The 22,322-nt window shown below is 52.3% G+C and overlaps 1 protein-coding gene across 1 annotated transcript; it reads right to left on the bottom strand.

Moving 5' to 3' along the window:
- Positions 1 to 360: 360 nt before the first annotated feature.
- Positions 361 to 20,477, bottom strand: RBP3 (retinol binding protein 3). Its single transcript, XM_048507038.1, has 4 exons — positions 17,333 to 20,477; positions 13,843 to 14,033; positions 4,005 to 4,147; positions 361 to 944 (listed from the first exon to the last, which is right to left on the bottom strand). Exons 1-4 carry the CDS (start codon positions 20,387 to 20,389, stop codon positions 619 to 621), a joined length of 3,717 nt encoding a protein of 1,238 aa, XP_048362995.1. The 5' UTR covers positions 20,390 to 20,477; the 3' UTR covers positions 361 to 618.
- Positions 20,478 to 22,322: the final 1,845 nt, after the last annotated feature.

The following is a 22,322-nucleotide window of genomic DNA, read 5'->3' on the forward strand; positions in this document are numbered from 1 at the left end:
GGGGCTTTTGCCCAGCAAGGTTTCTGATTGGTCATTGGGACTTCGATTGGCTGTGCAGATTTTTAAAGTCAGCTGCCACCACAGCTCAAGGTTTGCTGCGACAGTCATCTTGTGGCTGGCTCTGCCTCCTGCGCTACCCATTTTGTGGCAGCATTTCCGTGACTTTGTGTACCACATTGTGTCAAAATTCCAAATGTGCCCATAGGCTCAGAAAATTTGGGGACACCTGGCTGAAGGTGAAGAGGGGAGCATTGGGCTTGGAAGATGCATTTCAGATGCAGAGTACAAACTTGAGGACAAACCCATGCCTTCATGCTTTCCTGTGTGTACAGAAATAAGATTGGATTACGGAATACTACCTTGAAACTAAAAACCTTCTCCTTTATTCAAGCACTCAACTGGTGTCCCCCACCCCACCCCGCAGTTCTCTTCGCACGACACAAAATGAGCTCCCAACTCAGAATTCAGGTACAGAGGGAAGAGACTGGACTACTTTACTGACAGAGCTCCATCTCAGGAGGACAGGTATTTGCCACCAAGAGGAAGCCAGTAGGTCACTTGGTATGTTTCTTTGCTAATTCTTTTTTCCAGCTTTCTCTTCTGGGCTGGCACCTTTGTCTAGCTGGGAGGTTGAAGGTGTGTGTTGAGCATCACTTTGGCTCGAACAAGGGCCATCTCCACGGGGACTTCCAGGTGCGGCGTCACTCCCACACCTTCCCATGTGCTGGCAACAGAAAGGGCAGATCTGGATGTCGGGATGGTAACATAAAGGTTGGTGCTGTCCACATGGTACATCTGTGGGGGGTGGCAACCCCCACTGGTCCTTTGCCCCACAATGAAGGCTCTGTTCAGCCTCTTCATGATGGACACAAATTCCTCTGCAGCCCCGGCTGTCGCTGAGCTGGTGAGGATAACCAGGCCTTTCTGGGAACCGTATCTCTCACCTGCAAGAGAGGGAACGGGAGCGGAAAGTCAGCAGAACACTTCAGCCCAGGGGCGTAATGAGGCAGCCCTGGGAAAACTGTAGCCCTGGGCAAAACCTGAGTTGGATGCCCCCCCTCCATGGGCGGCCACTCCACCATGACCAAAATTTTTTTGCACCAGGACATTGGTGCCTGCAGGGGGTGCATTTATAGACATATCAGCACCAAAATTTCAGGATATCATCAGGAGACTGTCCCTACTCCCCAAGTTTGGTGAGGTTTGGATCAAGGAATCCAAACTTATGGACTCCCAAAGGGGGTGCCCCATCCCCCATTGTTTCCAATGGGAGCTAATAGGAGATGGGGGCTACAGTTTTGAGGGTCCATAACTTTGCCCCCCCTGAACCAAACTGCACCAAGTTTGGGGGGTGCCATCATCTCCAGATGATACCCTGAAATTTTGGTGCCGATACATCCAAAAATGCACCCCCTGCAGGAACATCCTAGAAATTTGCCCAAGAATCTTTGTTCTGCATTGAGTTTTCTGCATTGCTGTCAATGGGGGTTGCAAGCTGTGGGGGGCACATTTCTGAAGGCACAGTCTCAAAGCTTTCAGGGTCTCATCAGGAGACTGCCCTAATGATGCCCCCCAGGTTTGGTGCAGTTTGGTTCAGGGGGGGCAAAGTTATGGACCCTCAAAACTGTAGCCCCCATCTTCTATTAGCTCCCATTGGAAACAATGGGGAATAGGGGCACCCCCTTTGGGAGTCCATAACTTTGGACTCCCTGAACCAAACCTCACCAAACTTGGGAGGTAGCATAAGGACAGTCTCCTGATGATACGCCGAAATTGTGGTGCCACTAGCCTAAAAACTGCGCCCCCTGCAGGCCAAAAATGGAAAACCACTAAAATACCCAAAAACGAACCCAGCATTTTGATGCCCCCCACAAGGTGATGCCCTGGGCAGCTGCCCACCTTGCCCAATGGGAGCTAATTGCTTCATCCAATTATACACTGGTGCTCTGCCCCGCACTGAAGGAAGATTCTTTTTGGGGCACAGCTTCTGTTACGCATGCCTCTTTCCCCTTCCCCCTACGCTTACTGCGGGCAGATCCCATAATCTCCACTGTTGGTGAGAGCAGGCAAAGAGCGACCTTTTGAACGTGAAACAAATGGCCCTGCATCAGTGGCATATCTAGGGGGCGTGGGGGGCTGAAGCCCTGGGGGCAACTTCATGGGGGAACACTACAGGGCCATGCCCCTCCACACAACTGTGCCCCAGTCCTGAAAGGTCAGGCAAGGGCAAGATTGGGCACTGGCAAGCAGGCCTCACTCCTCCCCTGTCAGCTCCCCGGATCAGACAACAAACCACTTGATAGTTTTCAAGGATTTTATTGACAGACTTCAAGGAACAAAGGAAAGATGATTCTGGCATAAAAAGTGCCAAGTGGTTGATAATATAGTTGGTACATCCCAACCCACTCCTGGGAACAGAGAAACACAGAAAGGCTCGGACAAGTGGCCCATCCCAGGAGTAAACTCCCAAGGCCAAGCCAGAGATAGCCAAGTTCCACACAAGCCCCCTTCCAGAAAAGCAGGCTTGATCTCCTTGAATCTCCACATGGAGCAGGGCCAGCTGAGCTTCTCCTCCCACCCCCCGCCCCCATCTCCAGGTAGAGCTCAGGAGTGGCAAGGGCCCCTTTGAACATTATATAGAAAGAGAGAGAGAGAGAAAGAGGAAGGAAGGAAGGAAGGAAGGAAGGAAGGAAGGAAGGAAGGAAGGAAGGAAGGAAGGAAGGAAGGAAGGAAGGAAGGAAGGAAGGAAGGAAGGAAGGAAGGAAGGAAGGAAGGAAGGAAGGAAGGAAGGAAGGAAGGAAAGAAAGAAAGAAGGAAAGAAAGAAGGAAGGAAGGAAAGAAAGAAAGGAGGGAGGAAGGAAGGAAGGAAGGAAGGAAGGAAAGAAAGAAAGAAAGAAAGAAAGAAAGAAAGAAAGAAAGAAAGAAAGAAAGAAAGAAAGAAAGAAAGAAAGAAAGAAAGAAAGAAAGAAAGAAAGAAAGAAAGAAAGAAAGAAAGAAAGAAAGAAAGAAAGAAAGAAGGGTATAGCAGAATGTCAGGAACCGAAAAAGACATCTGACTACATCCTGGCCCCAAACAAAAAATTACCAACTGATCTAATTGTGTCAATTTAATAAGTGAACAAACATTATAGGTGAAAGTGTTTCAAGAAACATATCAACCACTGTAAATCTGAAGCAACACACAAGGTGACATGCAAACATAAGACAAAAAGCATGCTATGCTCTGTCCCACCAAATGATAAAAATGTGGATCTGCATTGTTCGAAGGAAGTGAAAGCAGTGTGCTTCCACTGTAGAAAAAAAGTTCCACTGCGAAAATGGGCACCACCTATAAAACCACCTGTATCTCTGGAATCCTTTGGGCTAAAGCAGCGGCTTTAACTGCATTGAACTTAGTGGCCCCTGAGAATTCTGCTGCACTAATCAGTTTTTTGAAATTCAGACACACACACACACACACACACACACACCCATTTTTTCAAAATTGCCATGGCGGGTAAAAACGGCTGTAGCTCTGGAATCCCTTGGGCCATCACAGTGCTTTTAACTGCATTCTGCTTGGAGTCGCCTAGCATTTCTTCTCCACCAGTCGATTTTTCAAAACATAAATCTTCCAATTTTGTAATTTTTTCCTGGTCCCCTAAGATGACTACCACCTCTTTTCAATGCAGAGAAAGTCCAGGAAGTGTCTGGGGATTAATTCAACTGCTTGTGGAGACCTTGACCACCATGCCAAGCATGTTAGTCTTCTCTGGGTATCTACTTGGCCTCCATGGGATACAGGATGCTGGGCTAGTAGTTGGACCAATGGCCCAATCCAACAGGATTCTTTTTAAGTTCGTATCCTTCACCTGTTCATCATTTTTCTATAGCCACACCCCCAATTCAAATCTACCTGTCAGTGGCCCATATTTTAGGGGCCTGGCTTTAACATTTGATGAACTAATGTGGTAGAGGCAGCCGTCTATCCTGGAAACAGAAATTTACACTATAATTATGGTCACCTTTAAGCTGTGAATGGGTCCAAATGTCAGTAGTTGTATTGTTTGGTCTGTTGTACACTTTGTCCAGAAGAATGGGGTGTCCTTCGTCAAAGAAATAGGAGCACAGAGTTGCTATGGAAGAAGTAGGGCCCCCTACATTGTATCTGCATACATAAAGGGGGAAATAAGATCATGTTAGTGTAAACGCAAGGTGAAAACAGACTGACTTTCCAAATGGCCCCTACCTGAGACCAAATGCCATGGAATGCAGTAAGTGTGGGATGAGTCAATTCTCTCCATCAACTCTTGTGCCCCTGGCTCTGAAAATGCAGACTCACAAATCTAGATTGGTGGATTCTTTGTAACAGACACCCTGTTCTCTGGCAACAGGACTCATCTACAATTCTTTCATGTCCACAGGGATGTGCTTCTCTTCTATCACAGGGTGGGCTTCAGTGATCCAGAATCACCTCCAAAAAACTCTCGCCATAGAGACAACCACTGCCTCATTCAGTGGACCACACAGAAGTCCTGTTGGACCATGAACATGATCACAGGAATCCCAGATAGGGGATGAGGAAGTTCTCACACAGTGTGGTTGGACAACCACCTAAATTCACCTGGGATGGACCAAGAGGATTGCAAAGGCCACAGGACTGTGAAATGCAGTTTCTGAGCATGCTGGGAAAGCTGGGTCCAAACAAGCTGTGGCCCATCATAGGGTTCCCAATCTCCAGATGGGTCCTTGAGATCTCCTGAAATTACAACCAATCTCCAGATTACAAAGCCTAGTTCCTAGGAGCAGCAGATTACAAAGACTAGGAGCACAGTGGCCTAGTGGTTAAGAGCAGGTGCATCCTAATCTGGAGGAACTGGGTTTGAATCCCTGCTCTGCCGCTTGAGCTGCGGAGGCTTATCTGGGGAATTCAGATTAGCCTGTGCACTTCCACACATGCCAGCTGGGTGACCTTGGGCTAGTCACAGTTCTTCTGAGCTCTCTCAGCCCCACCCACCTCACAGGGTGTTTGTTGTGAAGGGGGAAGGCTGGTTCTCAACCTTCCTAATGCTGCAACCCTTTAATACAGTTCCTCATGTTGTGGTGACCCCCAACCCTAACATTTATCCATTTTACAGATGGAGAACACTGATGCAGAGAGTCTTAGGTGACCCCTGTGAAAGGGTCGTTCGACCCCCAAAGGGGTCACAATTCACAGGTTGAGAACCACTGTATTAGAGAGTGGAGATGGAAAACCCTACATATAGGAGAGCCTACATGCTGGCTAGGTTTAATATTATGCCATCCCCGCTCCATAGAGGAAGACTCAAGGGTCTACCAAACGATAAGAGGCTTTGCCCCTGCAGCCCAGGGCAATTGGATTCCATTGCACACATTCTCCTCCACTGCCCACTTTACCAGAAACCAAGATCCAGCTTATTAGTACAAATCATTGACTCCATGAAAACCCTGACAGAGGTTGATAAAGTAAATATGCTCTTAAACTGCAATGACCTTGACTGTTGCCTCGCAGTGGCAAAGTTTCTGGCTGAGGTTTGCGAGCTGAACTTATGATCCAGTGTGAAGTTTTATCTAGTAATTTTAACTGTATTTATATTGTATGTTCTGTATGCCAATAAAGGCTTATTGAAATTGAAAAATTGAGTGGAGATGGACAGATTCACTATTTAAAGAATTTAGTTAACTTCTTGGACATTTGGAAACTGTTGATAGATTGTTTGGAGAAAACAGAAAAAATAAATTAATGATTAGTGGGGTGCTGTGTGGTTTCCGGGCTGTATGGTCAATAGGTGAGGGCATCTGAATAGGAGTGGCCTGGCAAGTGAGTAACAATGAAGTGAAGCGTGTGAGTAACAAAAGAGATAGCAAGGTCAATATGTGAGGCATCTGAATAGAAGTAGTCTGGCCTTTGTTCCCTTTGATTATCTGTAGTCATCCTGTACCTGTATGGAGCTGATTAGTCACTGTCTTGACTCTAGTGTTTTTCAAAACTGGCAGCCAAATTCTGTTCATTTTCATGGTTTCTTCCTTTCTGTTGAAATTGTCCATGCGCTTGTGGATTTCAATGGCTTCTCTGTGTAGTCTGACATAGTGGTTGTCAGAGTGGTCCAGAATTTCTGTGTTTTCAAATAATATTCTGTGTCCAGGTTGGTTTATTATGTATTCTGCTATTGCTGATTTGTCTGGCTGAAATAGTCTGCAGTGCCTTTCGTGTTCTTTGATTCGAGTCTGAGCGCTGCGTTGGTGGTTCCTATGTAGACTTGTCCACAGTTACATGGTATGCGGTAGACTCCTGCAGTAGCTAGAGGATCCCTCTTATCCTTTGCTGAAAGTAGCATTTGTTGGATTTTCTTAGTGGGTCTGTAGATTGTTTGTATGTTATGCTTCTTCATCAGTTTTCCTATGCGGTCAGTAGTTCCCTTGATGTATGGTAAGAACACTTTCCCTCTAGATGGCTCTTTATCTTTGTTCATGTGGCTTGTTCTTGGTCTTGCAGCTCTTCTGATGTCTATAGAAGAGTAACCATTAGCCTGTAGAGCCCAGTTTAGGTGGTTCAATTCATCTTGAAGGAGGTGGGGTTCACAGGTTCTGTTTGCACTATCTACCAAAGTTTTTTTGGTGCTCCTTTTTTGTCCTGGATGATGATTGGAGTTTTTGTGTAGATATCTATAAGTGTGTGTAGGTTTTCTGTATACTGTGTGGCCCAGTTGTTGGTTTGGTTTGCGGCTGACTAGGACATCTAGAAATGGCAGTTTTCCTTCATTTTCTTTTTCCATAGTAAACTGGATGTTTGGGTGGATCTTGTTGATATGGTCCAGGAACTTGTTTAGTTCTTCTCCTCCATGGCTCCAAATGGTGAATGTGTCATCTACATAACAGAACGATATGGTGGGCTTTTTTGGTGCTGTTTCCAGGGCTTGCTCATCAAAGTGTTCCATATAAAAATTTGCTATTACAGGGCTAAGAGGGCTACCCATGGCTACCCCATCTTTCTGTTCATAGAATTCATTATCCCACTGGAAGTAGCTAGTAGTGAGGCAATGTTGAAACAGGGCTGTGATGTCTTTTGGGAATTTCCGGTTGATGAGTGCCATGGTGTCTGCTATGGGGACCTTGGTGAATAGGGTGAATAGGGAATGTCCGGGGGTCGCCGTGGCTGCCGCGACGGCTTACCCCGGACTCGCCCTTGTGCCGAGCCAGCCAGCGGGAGGTCGCATCAAGCGGGGACTCCGCAGCAGCCGTCTGGCTGGCGAGCTGCCGTCAGGCGGCAGGCCAGGCGGGAAGTTCATCGCGCCGTGAAAGGCGCTGCGGGAGCCGGCAACGGCTGGCTAAACCGCAGAAGCGCAGCTGGGCGCCAGGCGACGGCCGGCGGCCGGCGGCCGGGCCGAGGACGAGGCCGGGAACAGCCCCAATCAGGAGGGGAACCTATTTAAGGAAGGAAGAGCGGGGAGGGCGAGGCTGGTCGCAACGGGAAGAGGGAGGGGTGCTGGGCGAGCAGGGAGAGGAGGAAACTGGACGGGGACAAAGAGGGAGAGAAAGAGAGAGGGAGGAAGAAAGGAGGCGAGGGAACCGGGAAGTTGAGAGAGAGGAGGGACTGCGGCCGAGGGAACGCGACGAGCAGGGAAAGGAAGTGGGAGGAGGGAAGGGGCTACACCACGGCTGGCTGGCTCTGCACCCGTGGCTGGCTCCCCACCCCAGCCTGGTGTAGGCAGGTCATGCAAGCTTAGAGGAGGAAGCTGCTACCTCCTCCCTGGGCGGCCACCCTGTGGTTTCGGCAGCTGGCAGTGAAGGGCCCCAAAGACCGGGGCCACTGGACGAGGGGCCCAACACCCCGCTAGGGACGGAGTGGACGGTTTGCCAGCCCGGGCTGCAGGCGGGCAGGGGAACGCCAAGGTGGTGGAGAATGCGGGCATAACGGACGAGCCCAGTGGCACTCGCCCCTACCCAAGTTACCGTCTCCAGCAGGGTGGGTTCCGCCTCAGCACCGCAGCGGGCGCAAGGCTTCTGCGCCCTCGGCTAGTCCCCAGCTAGAGGGCTCCGCACAGGAGCCGGGCATCCCCAGGCTGGAGGGCTTAGATGGATTTACTTCCAGTTCGGCCAGTGGATGGCCGAAGATCAAAACGAAACTGACACGGACTTGGTACATCTTCAGCAGGGAGTCCCAGGTGTCATTTATGAAAGAAACGCGATGCAGCCGCAGGACGCCTAAAATGCCGCTCTGCACCCACTTCTGGCCCAGAAGATAGGCTGAGGCACCGGGGCCACTGAGGCGCAAGGGCCAGTCTTGGGTGCCCCCTGACAAAGCTGACCAGTGAGGATGATAGTGACAGCCTAGAAGCCGCTCGAGAGGCGGTAGAGGTGGCGGGATGCACCGCTACCAGTGGCATACATGTGCTGACCCCTTTACCGACAGGAGAAGCCCAGGCGGGCGGCGCCAGTTCTCCCACGAAATGGAACGGGGATTACGAAGTTGAAGCAGGCGTTCTGGAGCTGTATGATGTCTCGCTGAGTCATACCGCTAGCCGCCAGCTTGCCCTTCAGGAAAGGGGACCGGCCCAGGGTGGTTGCCAATGGCCTAGCCGATTTGGCGGGGCGTTGGTTGCAGCCAGTCCACCCCGACGCACGGCGGGTAGTAGATCAAGTAGTAATGGAGCAGTTCCTCCAGATTTTGCCCCTCGGCACGCGCACCTGGGTCGTGGACAACCGTTGGGTTACCGGTATGCGGTGGCCTTGATGGAAGGGTTTGTGGCCGCCGAGGTGCGAGAGGGGGGCGACAAGGACTGGGGCCGGCTGGACCCCCGGGGGCGGGGCCTCCGTCCGAGTGGGTCGGACCCCGGTAGGGCCAGGCCCCAGGCCAGGAGCGTAGGCGGCGCGGGACCCCCGGCGCCGAGTAAAACCGAGGCGAGCGTATACGTCCGGGATATAACTGTCGGCGCGGGGATGCCTCCGGGCGCGAGGGCCCGCGGTTCGTGGTGGTCAGCAGGGCATTTCACTGACTGCCCCTGATGGAATGTGACGTCGGGTGGCACGATTCGCTCTGATGCCGGTGAACCAGGCCCGCGGCCCTCTCCCTTCTTGTTGCCCTTGGTACTTGGGGCAGACCGTGCTGGCACTAGTGGACACCGGTAGTTCGGTCTCAATGGTACAGGACCAGCTCCTGCCTCCGGGGCTACCCGTGTTGCGCACCATATCGGTGGCGTGCCTTCATCAGCACACCGAAACCTACCCGGTGGTGCAGATAGCCCTACCGGGGGTCGTGGGAGGGGACGCTTGAACTGGCAATGGTTGCTGCCATACCCGGCCCTGTTGGGCGGGAACGCCAAGGGTTCGCTGAACTGCTGGAAGCGGCGTAAAGGCAGGAACCAGGGCCGGCCGAGACAGGGACAGTTCACTGCGTCTGGCTACGGACGAAGGCAAAGTCAATGGGTGGGCAGCTAATCCCCGACTTTGCCGGCTGCAGGAGGACCTCTCCCTTACGGCCTTGGCGTGGTCTGGCGCCCGGGGAAGGGTCGTGGTGGATCGGCCGCTGAAAATTTATCGCCTGCCGCGCATTTCCATGTGAGAGCAAGGAGTGTGGTATAGGAAGGTCCCGGGGACCCCCGGGCCGGGTCGACAGTTGTTAGTGCCCCGTGCGTATCGGGAGCAGGTGCTAACCCAAGCCCACGATCATGCTTGGGCGGGACACCAGGGGGCCAATAACACCGTCAAGAAGATAGGAGAACATTTTTTCTGGCCGTCCTTGTATAAGGATGTGAAGCAGTTCTGCCGATCCTGTGACGTGTGCCAGCGGAAGGCTTCCCGGGCGGCCCCTAGGGCACCCTTAAGCCTCGGCCCCTTCGATCATAGCCACGCTTCGGTTTAATCGCTATGGATTTCATTACCGCTGTTACCGCATCGGATTCAAGGCCCGCACGCGTGCTGGTCATACTTGATTACGCCACACGGTACCCCGAAGCCGTGGCCTTACGCAATATGCGAGCTGACGGGGTGCTGAGAGCTTTAATGCACTTTTTCGCACACGTTGGGCTACCTAGGGAACTGCTTTCGGACAGAGGAACCCCCTTTACCGCTCACACCACGCGGGGCTGGTGCAAAACCCTAGGCATACGGCAGATCTTTACGGCAGTGGCGCACCCCCAAACCGACGGCCTAGTCGAGCGGTTCAATCAGACCTTAAAAGCGCGCTTGAGTAAACTGGCCGCTGATAGACCCCAGCAGTGGGACCTCTTTTTGGATCCCATCCTGTTTGCCGTGCGGGAGACGCCACAAGCTTCCTTAGGCTATTCCCCTTTCGAACTAGTGTACGGACGTAAACCCCGGGGGATGCTGAAGGTGTTGGAAGACACCTGGGTCCCAGAGACCCCCCCGGAACCTCAACCGGTTGATCTCTTTCTGCAGGCCCGACAGGCTCGACAACAGGAGACGATGGAACAGGCTCGGAAGAATTTGCAAGCCGCCCAACTACGACAAAAGACCCGGTATGACCAGGGCACTCAAGTCCGGGCGCTGCGCGAGGGGGCCAAGGTCCTGGTGCAGCGGCATCTGGTGGGAGGCAGCAATCAGGACCCGTGGCAGGGTCCCTTCACAGTAACCCGGGTACTGGGGCCGCTCACTTACGAAGTTCAGTGTGGGTCCCACCGGCGGCAGCGGAAGCCCCTCCACATCAATAATTTAAAGGAGTGGCAAGAGCGAGAGCCGCTCGTAGGCTTAGCGGTCGATCCAACGGAGCTCCCGGCCGGGGAGCTGCCGTGGGAGAACGGACCTCCCGGGGGAACCTCCCCCCACTTGGCCGCAGACTTAATGGCCACCCAGCGGCAGGACCTGGAAACCCTGTTAGGCCAGTTTCCCCGCCTTTTCTCGAAACGACCTGGGCAGACAAAAGTGCTACAGCACGAAATACATACCCCGCCTCAGTCAGTGGTGCGCTGCGCCTGGCGACCGGTCCCCCAACAGCGGTGGGCCACCATCGAAAAAGAGGTACAGGACATGTTGACCCTCGGGGTGATAGAGCCCTCCCGCAGCGCCTGGCGGAGCCCCATAGTGTTGGTGCCTAAACCCGACGGGTCGATCCGGTTTTGCATCGACTATCGGGCGGTCAAATTTTAGCCAGCCAAATTGGATGCATAAATCTACGATGCAGCTGGCTGGACCTAATGGTGCAATTCAATTAGGTAGGGCCCAGTTCCTGTCAGCTCTGGACTTAACCAAAGGGTACTGGCAGGTATCCATGAGGCCAGAAGACCGAGAGAAGACAGCCTTCGCCACCCCGTCCGGACTGTACCAGTTCCGGGTTATGCCTTTCGGGCTACACGGGGCGGCAGCCACCTTTCAGCGGTTGGTGGACACCGTGACAGTGTCACTGCCAAGCTTTTGTTACCGCGCCATACTGACGATATTCTGCAGTGTATAGTCTAATTGGGGCTCGACTGCGCATCTGGCGCTATGTGCGCCAGGTGCTTTCAGGTCAGTGCAAGACGCTGAGTCTCTCACAGTCGAAAAACCATCCGGCCAAAGCGACCTACCGAGGTTCTGTGGCTAGCTGAAGTACTTGGTTATATGGTAGTCGGCGGAGGCTTGCTCTGCCACAGCCGACTAAGGTGGCGCCCTTGGAGGACTGGGTCCCGCTCCTAACATCGGAAGGGCGTAATTTCGCCGCTTCTGGGATGGTGGGGCTACTGGCAGCAAATTCCATTCCTCGATTCGGCTAGTAGGCTGCCCCCACGGACCTCCTGAAGAAGACCAGTTCAAGACCTTGAGATAGCCCCCGAAGCAACAACGGGTCTTTGTTGATTTGGTAACGCCTTACCGCCAGCGCCTCGTCCAGAAAACCTCGATCCGACCCGCCCCTTCATAGTCCATGCCCGATGCCTCGGGCAACGGCTTAGGCGATGCTGTCTCAAAGACTGGGAGGAAGCGAGGGAACATCCTGGCCTATCTATCAGCCGCAAGTTGCAACCCTGACGAAGGAAGCTATGCCATTGTGGAACTGGAGGCCCTGGCCATCAAGTGGGCCATCGGGGCCCTCCGGTTTTACCTGGAAGGGCGTCCCTTTACACTGGTCACTGACCATGAGCCCCTGAAGTGGTTGGCTCACATGAAAGATCATAACCCCCGCGTCTTAATGCGGTATCGCTTCCCTTCTCCCTTTCAGGTTCACGGTGGTGCACCGCCTGGGGCCCAGCACACCAACGCCACTTCCTCTCCGGCCTGGATGTGGGAGGACGACGCCTGGGGCAGGCCCAGCGCCCAGCTGGGTGGTCTGAGTCGCCGTGGCTGCCGCTGACGGGCTTACTCCCGGACTTCCGCCCAGCCGGAGCCGGGCCAGCGGGAGGTCGGACGGGCGGGACCCGCAGCAGCCGGCACCGGCAGGAAGCGAGCCGCCGGTCGGCTGCAGGCCAGGCGGGGAAGCCCCGAGCACTGCAGCTAAGCGCTGCGGGAAGCCGGGCAACGGCTGGCTTAAACCGCATGCGGAAGCCAGCGCCTCGAAAGAGAAGCGCCTGGCGGGCGTCGGGCCGGTGAACGAGCAGGCCGGAACAGTTCCAATCAGAGGGGAACGCCTATTTAAAAAAAGGGGAAGGAAAAGAAGGCGAGGGAGAGGCGAGGCTGGTGCCGCAACGGGAAGAGGGAGGGTGTAGAGCAGGGGAGCAGGAAACGGCGACGGGACAAAGAGGGAGAAAGAGAGGGAGGAAGAAAGGAGGCGAGGGAACGGGGAAGTTGGAGAGAGAGGAGGGACTATGAAGGAGGGAGGACGCTGGGACGAGGAAAGGGAGTGGAGGAGGGAAGGGCGGCTGCTCACGTGGGCGTGGTTGGCTCTGCACCCAAGGGGCTGGGCTGACCCCAGCCTGGTGTGGCAGGTCAGCCTGTGCCAGAGGGAGGAAGCTGCTACCTCCTCCTGGGCTGGAACCACCCTGTGGTTTCGAGCAGTTGGCAGGTGAAGGCCCCTGAAAGACCCGGGACCCACTGACCTAGGGCCCCAACACCTCGGTTAGGGACGGAGGGACGGTTTGCCAGCCCGGGCTGCAGGCGGGGCAGGGGGAACGCCACAGGGAAACCACATCAAAGCTGATCTATTCAGATGCCTCACCTATTGACCTTGCTATCTCTTTTGTTACTCACATGCTTCACTTCATTGTTACTTCATTGTTACTCACTTGCCAGGCCACTCCTATTCAGATGCCCTCACCTATTGACCTTTACTCACAGGTATATATACTCCACTTGCTTTCCTTTCCAACTATCAGATCCTCCAAAGATGCCAGCCATAGATGCAGGCGAAACGTCAGGAGAGAATGCTGCTAGAACATGGCCATACAGCCCGGAAACCACATAGCACCCCAGTGATTCCGGCCGTGAAAGCCTTCGACAAAATAATGATTAGTGGTTTTGAAGATAAATAGATTATCAAAATAAGATCTAACAGAGAAAAGTGTGATGTTTACCAGTAGTAACTTTAAAGGTTCAATTTTATCTGTGTTGTTAAAAAGCAAGTGATATATAGTATCTTTTTGTGCTAATGGAGCAGATGAAATTGGGAGTCCTTATTGCAGAGGTCTTCAAACTATGGCCCTCCAGATGTTCATGCACTACAATTCCCATCAGCCCCTGCCAGCATGGCCAAGTGGTAGGACTCATGGGAATTGTAGTCTATGAACATCTGGAGGGCCATAGTTTGAAGACCCCTGCCTTATTGTAAATGTACTTTCTTTTCTTGTGATTTCTTTGGCTAAAGTTGCAAAAATACTAATTAAAAAATTAATACAGAAACGTACACTTGGTAGCTAAATGAAATTCAGCAAACGTTTTGATCATTTTACACTGCCTCATTTGCCCCTTTTGACTTACCTCATGTCAATGATCAGCGCACGCGTGTGGACAATCTTCTTCCAGACATGTTCCACCAGCAGGTCAGAGGTTTGGGATAAAAGTTCACAGTCTCCAAACATATCGAACCTCAAGTAACCAATGTTGTTCTCAAACACTTTGGTGTGGAAAGAAAACTTAACGAAGTCCTCAAAATTCTCTGGGGAGACCATCTGAAATGAGTGGAACACGGTCACAATCTTTGAAGGGTAACATGGGGGTTAATAAAAGAAAAGGTTCCTAATAATTATTAATTAATAATAATAGTTTGTGCACTACCAATTGTTTATTCAAAGCTTGTGTCCTCCCTTTTATTTAATTATGGGTAGTTGGGGTTAAAGAGGCCAGTGAAGGGGATTGGACATTCCTCCTAGGGTTGCCAACCTACAGGTAGATCCTGGAGATCAGCCGGTATTACACCTGATCTCCAGAAAACAGAGATCAGTTCCTCTAATGGAACGGGCTGCTTTGAAGGGTGCACTCTGACTTTATACCCTCACAAGCTTCCTCCCACTCTCAAACTCTGCCCTGCTTCTCTCTCCCAAATATCCAGGAATTTCCCAAACCAGAGCTGGCAAGAGCTTTCCCCACTCCCTGCAGCTGCCCAAGTTGCCAACTCTGGCTTGACAGTTCCTGGCAATTTGAGGCAGTGGCCCATGGCCAGGGAGGAAGGGAGCGCTTTGGGAATGTGATGTTATGGAGTGCACACGTTGACGCTGCTTTGTTCTCCGGGGCAGTCGATCGCTACAGCGTAGAGGTTCAGTTCTAATTCTAGGAGGGCAATGCTTTTGTCCCTTTTACACTTTATGCTGAAACAACTCTACTGACCCCTGCTCCTCAGGGTTCTGAGCAGGATCAGCTACTGCACCTCTGGCCTGCCTCTGGGCCGTCTTTAAATAACCATGGGGATGCCAAACTGACCCCACTCACATGACCAGGAAGTACTGAGAATTGGAGGAAAGCAGTGGTGGGATCCAAAAATTTTAGTAACAGGTTCCCATGGTGGTGGGATTCAAACTGTGGCGTAGCGCCAATAGGGCTGGGCGGGGCATGACAGGGGTGTGGCCGGGCATTTTGGGGGGCGGGGCTGTGGCAAGGACGCAGCCGCTGCGCCGGTCCTTGGGCGGGAAACGAATGCACGCAGGCGCAGGCTGCCACGCACGCCAGTGCACCTCCTGCTAGACTGCTTCAAGTTCTGCGCGCTACTGCTGAGAGGAGGGCGTAACTCAGGCAAAAATCACGTGGCAAAATCACCAATTAGTAACCCCCTCTCGGCACACACAAATAATTAGTAACCTGCTCTCGGGAACCTGTGAGAACCTGCTGGATCCCACCTCTGGAGGAAAGCTCTCATTGGCTTGGGCGGGTTTATCTCACCCACATTCACCTGGCATTGTCCTAGTTACCTTTCCCCATCATCTGTCCATCTTGCTTCAGAGGCCAGCCCCACTCCCTCCAGAGGCCTGCTACGTCGCTTCACTTCTTTGGAGCCATCCCTGCAGCCTGCCAGCAGCTCTGACCTTGTGAGCCCACCCTGTTTGGGTTGGGGCTTGAGTGAGTGGCCATAGACCAGCCTCACTATTGACCAAGCAAGGACAGCCAGATCAGAACCTTCTACTGATCACTGAGGAGCGGATTCTTAGCAACAGCCCAACATTCCCAGAAGAGACATGACGGAAGGTCCGGACTTCAGACATTCCCTTCTTGTCCATTTATCAGTACTATGCTGTGTCTCAGATAAAGACACAGTCAGCTGAGGTACAGCAGTTGAGAAAATTGTATGCTTCCGCATTAGAATATAGTCCCAAACAAATATGAGAATTATCATTCATTTTTACACCCAGCGTTTGTCAAAACCATTATTCTGTGCATTATTGAACATGGTATTTTGAAACAAGAGCATTATAGATCATTGAATGACTGTCATACGAGTGGGAGGAACAGAGCTAGGTAGGCGCTAGGACCCAGATGGAGCATTCTAAAACAAAGAAAACCCGGCATATTCAGTTCTGTGGTGTACGAATATACAATCTACTAACATCTTTTTGTGAAACAAAATATACTTTAATGCAGCTGGACCATCTTCAAAAGAAGCTGAGCTGGCAATGTTAGAGACCTGGGCAAAACACAAGGTGCTCAAGCTGACTTGTCTCTTGAATAATTAGTCCCCATGGGTCACTTTCAGAGGATTTTCAAAGTGCAGCTAGAAAGCCAAGGAAGACTGGAAGCATGTGGGAACAGCAAGGGGCCTTTCTTCTCAAGGGGACACTAGGAATACCAGAACCTTCATGAAAAGCAGCCGGGCAGGTGGCCACGTGTCTGTCATATGCATCCAGCCCAGAAGATCTGCGGGTGGACATCTGTCTATGTCAGTGGTGGCGAACCTATGGCACGGGTGCCAGAGGTGGCACTCAGAGCCCTCTCTGTGAGCACGTGCAAACAGAGTGCCCCCCCCCCCCACATCTAGGCTGGCCTGGGCCACTGGGCTTGATTATTAGCATTAATCCTAAGACCTAGTTTTGGGGAAGCAGTGTAGGTAACCCTGTTAAGCGCTGTTAAACCCCACTGATTTTCATGCAAAGAACTAAAGCACGCCTTCCTTTTACCTTGGAGAGTAAGCTCTTCCAGTTGCTGGCAATGGGTTTGTCTCTCGGGAGTGAACCCTCCTGAGGGGTCAGCAATGATTCACCCATTGGAAGAGTTGCATGGTTGCTTCAAAACCAACTACCACCAAGCTTACTCCCGAGTAACGCACTCCTCGGAGTCAACCTTTTTTCCTAAACTAAAACTTCAGTATTCAGGTTAAATTGCGGTGTTGGCCCTTTGCGATAAATAAGTGGGTTTTGGGTTGCAATTTGGGCACTCGGTCTCAAAAAGGTTCGCCATCACTGGTCTATGCAACTGATGACAAAACACCCCTTTAACTGGCTACTTAGATCTTTTCCCTCTGGCTACACACACACACACACACACACCCCCCGGTCGAGTTGCAGTCTGTGTCATCAAGCAGGCTTTTCATTCACATGAGTAGGAAGCAAAATCCTGGGTTCGCCCGTCTGATCTCATCCGATCTCAGAAACTAAGCAAGGTTGGCCCTGATTAGTGCAGGGAGGGGAGACCACCAAGGAATTCCAGGATCATAATGTAGACACAAATAATGACAAACCACCTCTGTTCCTTTCTTGCCTTAAAAAAACCTATGGAGTGACTATAAGTCAGCTATGACTTGATGGCACTTTCCACCTAAGATGCCTCTGCAGAGAATTTGGGCAAGGGCACACTGAATTATGGGTAATAGGATGGGAATTTTTTTTTCAGGGCGTGACAAACTAAAGACTCAAGAGCTGTCATACCTGTGTCCTGGTCAGTCTGATCTTTACAGCAGTCTCTTAACAGGGCAGAAATTAGGTAGAGTTCAACCTGCCCGCCGGTCTCCTGGCCGTTGTTAAAAGTCAGTCAAATAGGTACTCACCTGCATGGTTATACTCCCAGGGATGCGTTCCTTCAAATGCTCAGGGATGTGGCTTATCTTCAGGTGTACGTCTCCAGAAAGAGCCTGCAGGTCAGCTGTCATGGCTTCAGCAAGCTCTGCCTCGCTGTTGATCCTCCTGAAAGGGTCCTTGCGGGGCAGGTCAGCCAGTTTGGTGGCCACTTCAGCTCCGAGGCCAGCAGAGGCATAGTTGTCAGCAACCAGCTTGCCCACGGTTTGCAGCAAACTGGGCAGCTTTGCGCGCAAGGCGATGATGCTCTGGGCGGCCGTCAGGGCTTCCGTCGCTTGGGTGGTGACGTGCGGCTCCAGCCCAGACAAGCTCCACACTTTGCCTGTGAGCGGACTGAGCACCACCTGGCTAGGGATGGAGGCGTACAGGGGGCTGCTGCCCAGGCGGTAAATGCCTGCTGAGAGAGACCCGCCCAGCGTGGGCTCCCCAATGACGGTGGCCCGATGGAGGTCCTTCATCGAGCGAGTGAAAGTCTCAGCAGCTGAGCCACTCATGTGGCTAATGAGGACGAAGACGTCCTTTGCAGAACCGTAGCGCTTGCCGGACACCTTTGGCCAGGTCCACACCTCAGTGCTATGAGAGGTGCTCCGGTCAAAGATGGTGTAAAGGTGCTGTTGAGGCTTGGCGTCAAAGAAGTAGGAGCAGAAGATGGGCACTGCACTAGAGTAGCTGCCTGTGTTGTAGCGCATGTCGACAATCATGGTGGAGGTGTGCACTAGCTTCTCCCAAACCATGTGCAGGACTTGTGGCCCGATGGCTTTCACCGTCTCTGCCTCGGCCATCATGTCGAAACGCAGGTACCCCACGTTTCCGGGCAAGACGTCCACTTTGAAAAGGGCCTCAATGATGTAGCTCAATTCCTCAGGCGAGGGGGTCTTGTTGGGAGGTTGCTCCTCTGGGGAGGGCTCCACATAGCTGTGGAAGATGAGCAGCTGGTGGTCCCCAGAAGCCTCCTGGAGATCACCGGTCAGCTGAGAAGCCAGCGTCTCAAAGTCCACTGCTGTGTGATACCCACCTTGGGCCAACTTGGACCTGAGCACACCACTGGCCCGTCTTGCCATTTCTGGAATGACATAGTGGGCCTCCAGCAATTGCCCAACGTCCTCAATGAGCGCCCCCGTGCTCTCGTGGAACTCCAGCACCTCCTGGGCTTTCTCCAGAGCTTCATCAGCAAGAACGATGGCATCAGGCACCACCCCACCACCAAGCCAGCACTCCCCGTGGTTGTCGATGAAGGAGATGACGGGGATGCTGACGAGGAGGCCACAACCCGCCCTCTCCCCCTGCTGCATCACACAGAAGGTGCGCGTGTGGGTCAGGCTGCCTGCAGTGATCTCACCCACCAGGGTTGCCCGGCTGAGGGACTGCATCAGGTAGGCAAATTCCTCAGCTGCTGTGGCCGTGTGGCGGCTGGTGAGCAGATAGACTCTGCGCTGCACCCCATAGGGCTGGCTTAACATTTCCACGTGGCTGTGGTGGTCCTGGGTGTGGTTGGTGCCTCTGTCATAGGTCGAGAAGAGGCGCACGGGGCCAGCCGAGGGGTCCTGGAAGTAGGAAAGCAAAATTGGCACAGCGCTTGAGGATGGCCCCCCCGGGTTGTAGCGCAAGTCCACAATCAAGTTGTCCGTCGATTGCAGCGGCTCCCAGACTCGACGCACAATGTAAGACCCGAGCTTGCTTATGACAGAAGCGTCAGCAAACTCATCGAAGCGCATGTAGCCTACATTGCCCGGTAGCACTGACACTTTGAACACCGTGTCCACTAGAGCTTGCAGAAACTGCTCGTTGTCAGGCAGATTGGTAGCTGTGGCAACCTGCTGCTCTGCTGGTCCAGGGACAGTCTCTCCCGCAGTGGTGACGCGCAACAAGAGGCGTGGGTCTTCAGACACCGCCTGAAGTTCAGTGTTGAGCTTGGAAGCCAGGTCCGCCGTGGACAGGATGGAAGAATGATCAAAACTGGTGAGGTGCTGTAGTAACGAAGGCACCCGATCGACCATGGAGTAGTTGCTCCTCAGGATGCTCATCAGCTGGTCGATGGTACCAGGGATAGCCTTGCGCAGGGCAAGAATTGCCAGGGCTTCCTCCAGTGCTCTTTCAGCTGAAGTTGCTACATTTGGCACCACTCCGTTGCCTTCCCAGGTTTGCCCGCTGCCGCTCAAGGGACTCACGGAACGGGACACCGGAATCATCATGTAGAACTGGGAAGCACCAATCCGGAACTTCTGAATGTCCAAGGAGCCCCCTGCAGACCTCTCTCCCACGATGATGGCCCGATGCATGTGCTTGAGGATGTAGGCCACCGCTTCAGCCACTCCAGTGGTGTACTGGCTGGTCAGCAAAATGACATCCTTGTCCTCGCTGTACCTCGTGCCCAGCACCTTGGGCAAAGTCCAGATCTCAGTGGTGGTGTTGAAAGGACGGTTGTAGACAGTGTCCACATGCAGCAATTGCTCCTTATGGTACAGGTAGGAGACAAGGAAGGGGATTCCTGAGACCTTCCCACCTGTGGTGTAGCGCAAATCTAGCACCAAAGCCGACGTCTCTATCAGGGTCTTCCACACTATTTCGACGAGGACTGTGCCGATTTGCTGTATAATTTCTTGCCCAAAGATGTAGTCGATCCTCAAGTATCCCACGTTGCCCTCCAGCACGTCAAACTTCACTACGTGTGCAATAAGTTCTAGGAGCTGTTCTGATGCTGGAAAAGCTTCCATTTCTTGCTTGGGGGCAATTGGAGTCAAAGGCTCATAAGAGACCACCAGCCGCGGGTCATTCAGGGCGCCTTGCACACCGGCGGTCAGAACAGATGCCAGAAGATTGGGATCAGAGATGTCCAAGATCTCGCCGCTTTTGATGGCTTGTTCAATGGCTTCTTGCATCCCGACCAGGTTTTCTGGGAAGCAGTATTTATCCAGCAGAAGCTGGGCCATGTCGAGCACCAGCGTTGGTTGGAGGATGTCCTCAGCACAGATGCCAGAAAACACCAGAGCTATCAAGAGCAGATGACACTGTCTCTCTGCCATTTTCATTCCGCCTGGAGACTGCAGAACACAGCGCGCTGTGAAGGAAATCTAGCCTCCTGGCCGCCCGAGACGAGCTTAACTTCCTGCTGACCCGCTCGTTCTGTCTGCGATTCAGGGCTGAATTTGAGCACAGTCGGAGAGCACAGAATATCACTTTAATCCAACGCTAATCTGTAAATCTGGCTGTAACCCCTTAATCAAATTAGTCTCAAGGGCATCAGCTGGAGCTTTGTTCTGTGTTTCTACAACACTCTTATGAAACATTCCTGAACTTCAGGAAAAGAAGCGCACGAGGCCATCTTCGCAGGGCATTTGGTGATGCTTGTGGGCTTTGCCCGATAGTTCGTTGCTTTGCACATAATCTGGTATTGTCACTGGACAGGGGATCAGATTTCACTGCCTGCTCAATGGCTGTAACAAATGAGTGGGAAAAGGGTTGCAGCAGAGAGAGAAACAGTGGGTTAATACATTGTGGCTGTAGAATAACTCTGTGAGGACACTTAAATATATTATTTATTCATTCATTTATATTTGAACTTATAGACCGCCCTCCCCCGGAGGGCTCAGGGCGGTTTACAACAACAACAACAACTAATAACAAATAATACCACAGTACAATAAGTACCGGTACAAATGAAACACAGCAATTAAATCATAATATAAAATTTCAGAATAGCAAACCAATGGCACCTATTGGCTAAAACTCCTCTAGAGGGACAGCAGGGTCCCAGCTGTTAAAAGAAGGGGGAAAGGGGAGGGGGGAAAGGAAAGGGAAGGGAAGGGAAGGGAGAGGGTATCAGCAGCTGGCCTCCCCAAAAGCCCGGCGGAATAGCTCAGTCTTACAAGCCCTGCGGAACTCACGAAGGTCCCACAGGGGCCGGACAGCTGGTGGGAGAGCATTCCACCAGGCAGGGGCCAGGGCCGTAAAGGCCCTGGCCCGGGTGGAAGCCAGCCGCATCATGGAGGGGCCAGGGACCACCAGCAGATTGGCCTCTGCCAAACGCAGAGGCCGAGATGTGACATATGGGGCCAGATGGTCCCGCAGCATATTCATGCTGATTCGGTTTAGGATACACCAAGGATATAGTGGTCGTTGTCTTCTTTATGAAATACCCCTTAATATGTATTTTAAGTATACTGAGAGAGAGAGCAAATCAATGCACTGACTCCATGTGAAATATGCCACGCAAAAGCTTGACGTGGCCACATCAAGATTCAACCCCACCTTGCCTCTTTCCTGCTTATTCAAAACTAGCGGGTTTAGGGAAAACATGGCTGAGAGGGGCTGAGGAAGAGGCTGAGGGGCTGGCGTCCGCAACAAATCTAGAGTTGTCAAATCTGGGTTAGAAAATTCCTAGAGGTTTGGGGGGTGGAGACTGGGAAAGGCTGGGGTTTGGGGGGAGGCATCACAGTGGGGAATTCGGCCACCTAGTGGTCAGTTATAAACTCCGGAAGATCTCCAGGCCCTGCCTGGAGGCTGGCAACCCTATGGCAGCTGAACTGTACCAGAAATGGAGGCAAAGTGATGATGGATCTGCAAAGGATGTTTTCCATTGGCAAATACTGGTGTGCAGTCAGCAGTCCTGAACAGAGTTGCAGCCTTCTACCTAAGCCCATTGACATCAGTGGATCTTAGACATGTGTCACTCTGTTTTGGATGGCACTGCAGGTCTCTTCCCTGCATTCTATTTGCGTTTGAGGGTTCGGAGGTGTCAAATGCAGCCCACTTGTGATTTGGCTCACTGTTTGCAAAAGAACCAGGCCTCCATGTCCTCATTGCTGAGCATAAGTGTTCACATCAGACCTGAACACCCACTTCTGCCTCATTAGAACGTACCTAAATCTGGGGTGACTTTAATCTTCATAATTTGCAAGCAATTAGGATTTACTGGTAATGCTGCCACACAGCATATGGTGTTGGCTGGCCGTGCTTTAAGCC

The sequence above is a fragment of the Sphaerodactylus townsendi genome, linkage group LG08 (genome assembly GCF_021028975.2).
Source record: "Sphaerodactylus townsendi isolate TG3544 linkage group LG08, MPM_Stown_v2.3, whole genome shotgun sequence".
NCBI lineage: Eukaryota > Metazoa > Chordata > Lepidosauria > Squamata > Sphaerodactylidae > Sphaerodactylus > Sphaerodactylus townsendi.

Coding starts and splice junctions, on each gene's coding strand:
- RBP3 (XM_048507038.1), bottom strand. CDS start 20,389: ATGAAAATGGCAGAGAGACAGTGTCATCTGCTCTTGATAGCTCTGGTG. Junction 14,034..17,332: donor CTGGGAGTATAACCATGCAG/GTGAGTACCTAT, acceptor CACTCATTTCAG/ATGGTCTCCCCAGAGAATTT. Junction 945..4,004: donor GACCCATTCACAGCTTAAAG/GTGACCATAATT, acceptor CCTCTCTTGCAG/GTGAGAGATACGGTTCCCAG.